Source organism: Vombatus ursinus, unplaced genomic scaffold (genome assembly GCF_900497805.2).
Source record: "Vombatus ursinus unplaced genomic scaffold, bare-nosed wombat genome assembly UNPS02014884.1, whole genome shotgun sequence".
Classification (NCBI taxonomy): domain Eukaryota; kingdom Metazoa; phylum Chordata; class Mammalia; order Diprotodontia; family Vombatidae; genus Vombatus; species Vombatus ursinus.
The window spans coordinates 6,859,353-6,865,639 of NW_020954662.1; the positions used below are offsets into that span (position 1 = coordinate 6,859,353).

General features: G+C 46.7%; 1 protein-coding gene across 3 annotated transcripts in view; it reads right to left on the reverse strand.

Moving 5' to 3' along the window:
- Nucleotides 1-6,287, reverse strand: part of LOC114028482 (rho guanine nucleotide exchange factor 10-like protein) — a 229,507-nt gene that overhangs the window by 176,153 nt on the left and 47,067 nt on the right. For all 3 annotated transcript variants that reach the window (XM_027842736.1, XM_027842735.1, XM_027842734.1), the window contains exons 3-4: nucleotides 2,586-2,753; nucleotides 1,573-1,600 (exon numbers count right to left, since the gene is read on the reverse strand). In XM_027842736.1, the coding sequence (XP_027698537.1) occupies nucleotides 1,573-1,600; nucleotides 2,586-2,753 (196 nt within the window). The remainder of the gene's footprint in view (nucleotides 1-1,572; nucleotides 1,601-2,585; nucleotides 2,754-6,287) is intronic.

The window sequence follows — 6,287 nt, forward strand, 5'->3', positions numbered from 1 at the left end:
AGAATGTCAGACTTGTATTAACAGATGCAGAGTGAAATGATCCAGACCCAGAGAATAATTTATATAATAGCAACACTATAAAGAACAAAATCTCAGGAAGACTGAAAAATCAATGCAATGACTAACCAGGACCACAGAGGACCAATAACAAGGTGTGCTCCCCACCTCCTGACAGAGATGTTGGAACTGAGATGCAGAAAAAAACATATTTTCAGACATGGCTATTAGTGGAATTCATTTTGCTTAACTATGTATATTTGTCACAGTTTTTTTTTTTTCTTTCAGTTTTTGGAGGGCTGGGGTAGAGAGGAGGAGGAGGGACTACAGAGGGAAAAAGAAAGAAAGAGGTGCAGCTAGGTGATGCAGTGCATACAGCTCCCACCTTGGAGTCAGGAGGACCTGAGTTCAAATCCCACCTCAGACACTTGACACTTACTAGCTGTGTGACCCTGGGCAAGTTGCTTAACCCCTATTGATTGCCTCACCCAAAAGCAAAAAAAAGAGAGAGAGAGAGAGAGAGAGAGGAAGGAAGAAAGGAAATAAGGAAGGAAGGAAGAAAGAAAGAGAGAGAGGGGAAAGAAGGAAGGAGGAAAGGAAGGAAGGAAGGAAGAAAAAGAAAGAAAGGAAGGAAAGAAAGAGAGAGAGGAAGGAAGGAAGGAAGAAAGGAAGGAAGGGGCTATGGAGGTATTTTTAAATGCACAAAAGAAAACAGAAGGAAGGCCAGAAAGAACCATGGACAGGCAGGACATACTGAATTTGTTACATATTTTACAAGAAAAGCAACCTATCCAAATTAGAAATTTGCAATTTCATAGACAATCCTCTTTTTTCTTTCTACGACGCACAGGAAAAGTACTCATCTTATTTGTTGTTTGCTACTTCAAAATAGAAAATAAATTTTAAAAAAAACATAGAATGTCAGAATTGGAAGGAATCTTAGAGATCATTTCATCTGATCCCTTCATCTTCCCAGGCCGAGAGAAGGGGAAGCCAGTCGGTCAAGGTCTCACAGCCAAGTCAGTGGTAGAAAATAAGGATCCCATGAAGGATGAATGTGAAGCACTCTAATGACCACAGTTGGCCATGCCACATCCCTGCACATTATTCTCCCCATTATATGATTAGTGAGGAGCTGGCCCTGAGGAGACCGGGACTGCCCAAGGTCACACAATGAATAATTGATGGTCGCCTCTCTTCCTAGGCAGAACGAATGGCATCAGAATCCAAATCAGAAATTTCCAGCCGGCAGGGACCTTAGGAGTCCTCTATTCCAACACCCAAATCTTACAGACAGGGACCCACAGAGGTTAAATGGTGCGCCCAAGGTCATACCACCAGTAATTAAGAAGGCAGGGGAAATGATAGCATTCTTCTTAAATACAGCTATTGCTTTGAGAAAGAATTCCATCTGAGCATCTCATTTCTCCCTCAGTCACTGAGATCCCCCAGGTTGCTGATGAAGGTTATTTCTCGATCCCCACTCCCTACACCTCCCTCCTCCCCTGTGCCCCAGGTTTCTCTTTTAACATCATTTTAGGACACTCCTAAGCAAAGGAAAAGGAGTTCACTTACTCTGTCTGGGGCTGGGCAGCTGCAGAATCTAGGGAAAACAGAGGGGAGCTAGTTAGGGCACTGTCCTCCTTACAGCGTCCCCCTTCCCCACCCCCCCACAACCTGGCGCTGCTCTCAGGTGTCTCGTCTGTGCTAGCCCCAGTTTGGCTGGGCCCGGAGGAGCTCAGCACATCCCCGCCCCATTTCCCAACCTCCTCCTGGGGAAGGGGAGACTCATGAGGACAGAAATCTCAGCCAGTGTTTCCAGTTTGACGCTCAGTTTTCATGGGTCTTCACGTCCACCCCACCCCCATCACCAGTTCAAGAGGGACTTTCCCCCAGGGCTCAGGGCCCCCAAGGAGAAGGCCAGGAGTTGTGTAAGCCGTGATTACACTTCCCCACATCTTCCAGGGTGCCCCCATTCTCCCCCCAACAGCCCAGCCCCAAACTCCAGATGGTGGCAGCCAACCAGCAGTGCGTCAGGGAGGGCAAGCTTGTCAAGGAGCCTGTTGTCCTTCTGCTTTCAGGAAGTTCCTGTCAATCCAGTCACCAGATCAACTTTCCAAGTGACAGAGTCCAACAGCCTGGGAGCTACTACTGAACACCAGTGAGATCTTCTGTCTCCCCCAACCCGCCCTCTCCGGGTCTCCCCAGGGGGAATGAGCTGCTAAATACAGGATAAGAGATCTCCAACAGGCCCCTTCCTCTGCCTGAGCAAGGGGGAGGCGGACTTCCAGAGAAGCCTCCTTATGTGCAACTGTCTCCGGAACAGAGCCAACTCAGCCAAAACATCCATTTCAAAAGTGCCAAAGTAGCCCCAGATGTTCCAGAAATCCAAGGAATGTGGAATTCCCGGAGCCCAGAATCGGAAGGAATTTTCCCAGTTCAGCTCTTCAAGAGCAGGAGATGAGTTAAAGCATACTAGGACAAGTCTGGATCAGAAAGAAAAGCCAGTTAGGGAGAAAAGGGCCTTTTCTGCACCTTTCCCTTCCTCCCCAGCCCCAGCATAAATGGGCTTCCTGAATTCATCTCACCAGTGATGGGGGCAGCATCAAAGCGGATAAGTGGGGGTTCTCCATCCTTCTCTGGGCCCATCCTGGAGTCTTCTTCCTCTTCATCACTGTCGTCAAACTCAAAAGCCTCTCCAGGATCCTCCTCAGCCTCAGGAGAAGTCCCTGGCATGTCCTGAACTGACTGGTCTCCTGGGGAAGGTAAAGGGGGGAAGGGAGAAGTTAGATGATCAGATGACTGCAAAGACCTAGACCAAGAACGGGGAGGCGGTGGGTTCAAGTAGAGAATGAAAGGAAGAACAGCTGGTTGGGTCAGACCAGAGGTAGAAGGACTTTCAGAGCTGATCAATGGGGTTAGATGAAATTCACTGAACTCAACAGGTGGAAGGACCACCTGTTCATTCCCATCCCTGAAGTAGTAGCATTGCAGGAAGATTAACAGCTGGCATTCTCTGGGGAACAGGAGAAGGTGTGGGTAGCCTGAAGAGTGTCAGGGTAGCATGGCCTAGGTGGAAACTACCCTGCCGGCATTCAAGGCTCTTCATAGGTTGTCCCCCATCACCACCCTTCCACCTGATCTCTTATTACTCCAAATGCCCTCTGCTTCAGCTAAACTGAATGTCTCTCCTCTACATCCGGAAGGACACCTTCTTCTCACCCCTCTCCATGCCTTACCCTAACCTTATTTCCAATAAGTGGAATCCCTTCCTCCTCCCTTATTGCTTCCTGAATCCCTACCCAACCTTTAAAGACCAAATCACATGCCATCTCCTCCAGGGAGCCTTCCCTAATTTCCTCTCAGCTTTGGAATTCGTATTATACTTCGTTTCATACCTCTCTGCTGCCCTGATTATGTATTAGTGAGATTATGACATAAAACTGTTTTTGTCTTATCTCATCTCCATTCTAGCCAAGAAGCTATTTGAGGCCAGAAACACATCTAATCTAAACTTTAAGCCTCCCCAGTGTTTACCAAAAGGCTGTTTCCTTCAATATTTCAAGAATCCTTTTTTTTTTTTTTAAATCAACTTTTTCAACACAACTGCTTCGTAGTACCCAGACCTGGAACTGGAAAGAAACTCAGAGATCACCTAGTCCGACCCTGTAGTTCTAAAATGAGGAAACTGTTGTCAAACGAGGGTGGGCAACTCCCCCAGGTCACACAGGTCATAAGTGGCTGATTGGGGTAGGATTTATTTGAACCCAAATTCTCTGACTCCAAAGCCCCAAAGTTCTTTCTCTTATACAACATTGGCTCTCCATGATAAGTTTGTAATCCTCCCTCTTTTGGATAGGGGAGGGGAGTGGGCGTGTGATTTAATTGATTTATGAATCTCTCAGTGAGGAAATCCCTTCTACCAATTCCTACCTGCAGCCCCGCTGTAACCAGGGATTAGAGAGTTACTTTGGCCCTAAGAGGTTAAGTGACTTGCTCAGGGTCCCAAAGCCAGTCTGTATTAGGAGTGAGACTCAAACCTTCATTCTGTTCACTATGCCATGATGTTTCTATTGCTTAGCATAAACACTCATTGAAACTCATTGTGGGCCCTCCCCCCCCCCAAAGAAAATCATCTTCCTCTTAAGGCTTTTTGAACTCATGTAGACTACACCTCCAAGAATGGCCATTTAGCCCATTCATGGATGGTAAAGTAAAGAGTTTTGGACTTGGAACCATCAATATCTAGGTTCAAATCTCACCCCCAATGACTTACTAGCTGTCTAGCTATGGGCAAGCCTCTTAAAGTCTCTGAGCCTCAGTTTCATTAGATATAAAACCAGGTTCAAAATGCCTCCCTCACAGGGTCAGTAAGAGTTAGTATGAATATAAAGACCCTTGGAAACCTTAAGAGATACATCACTATGACCACCACCACCATGATGGTGATAAAGTCCTCTTGGTATGGGAGGAGGCCTGAGCCTACGCTCTGCTGACATAGCTCACAGAAGCCCCAGGGCACCTCCAAAGAAGTCCTTCATGAATAAATATTGCATGGACCTCAGTATGTGGCCAACGCCATGCAGCAAGCACAAGAGGAATGGTAGGTAGTCTCCTATTTATCTCACATAAATCCAGTTCTACAACTCAACCCTCCAAGTTAGGTTGCTGAAAAGGAGTGGGAATGAGGAGAAGGTGTTTTCATGGTTCAGTGGAAGAAAACACTGACTATAAAGTGAAAAAAACCTCATTTCAAATCCCACCTCTGGTGACCTTATATGACCTTGGTGTATTCAATTTACCAGGCTTCAGTTTCCTCATCTATAAAATGAGACGTCCTATGAAGTCCCTTCCTGGTCTACAGTGATGAGCCTATGATTATTACAGAATATTTTTCAAACCTTCAATGTGACTTTCAAAGCAACTTCTACATCCTCAAAAAGCCCAGAAGGTGGTGTGACTCCCTAAGTCAAATCTCAAGTCTATTTAGAAACATGGGACTTAGTGCTGCAATCATCTAGTTCAGCCTCTTCATTTGAACGACGAAGAAACTGAGGTCCGGGGATAGAAAGTGAGCCAGAATTTCCAGGACATCATCTTAGTCAGCACTATGTTGGCTCAGACTGTGATGGGTGTGTGTTTGTGTGTGTGTGTGTGTTTGTGTGTGTGTGTGTGTGTGTGTGTGTGTACGGCTCAGACTGTGATGGGTGTGTGTTTGTGTGTGTGTGTGTGTGTGTGTGTGTGTGTGTGTGTACGGTAAACCTGTGTCCATAAACACAGCTGACAGAAAACGTGTTCAGAGTTTCAATGAGCCAGCTCAAGGAATCACATCGGATATTGCTGAGCCCCCCACCACCACCCCGACCCACCTTGATTGGCTCTGAGTCAGAAAGGGAAAGTCTAGAGAGAGTGGCCCTGCTTTCTCTGCACTTCATCTTCTCTTCCCAGTTCAAACCCCTGCAGCCTCTTTTTTTCTTCCTCTCTCTTCTGCAACATCTTTCATTCTGAGGTAGCACCATAGCGCATAGAGCAGTGGCCCTGGAGTCAGGAAGACTCATCTTCATGAGTTCAAACCTGGTCTCAGACACCTCCTGGGTGTGTGACCCTCAGCAAGTCACCCAACACTGTTTATCTCAGTTTCCTCATGTGTAAAATGAGCTGGAGAAGGAAATGGCAAACCACTCTAGTATCTTTGCCGAGAAAACCCCGAATAGGGTCACAAAGAGTCAGACATGACTGAAAACGATCTCACCAGAGTCATTGGTGGGAAGGGATTTCAAGGGGTCATTTAGTCTATCCCCCTGCCTCTGGCAAGCCCATAGACAAATTATCCCAGGCAAAGGGAACTGGACATAGTGTCCAAAATGTCAGCCATGGCACTGATAGATCTTCTATCCCATGAGAAAGGAGAAGTTAAGAGTTTTGCCCAAGAAAACAGGGCAATCATATAATATATTGGATTAGTCTATGTGTGTCATATGGGGAAGTGAGCTAGTTCTAATCAGATAAGGCTGAATCAACATAAAGAGTGCCTTGTGGCCAAAGAGGGTTTTGTGTCCACACCTGGAATGTGTCCTGCTTCCCCACCCCCATCTGAGTCCCTACTTAGCAATCCTACTCACTCTTCAAGACCAGGCTCAAATGCCCACAACTACAGATGGGGGGCACAGGGTGCATGATGAGGGCACAACCGCAGGAACAGGGCTGGAGGGTGGTCCTTCCGTCAACCTCTGCTTGAAGAAACAGAATGGAAAAACACACACACACACACACACACACACACACACACA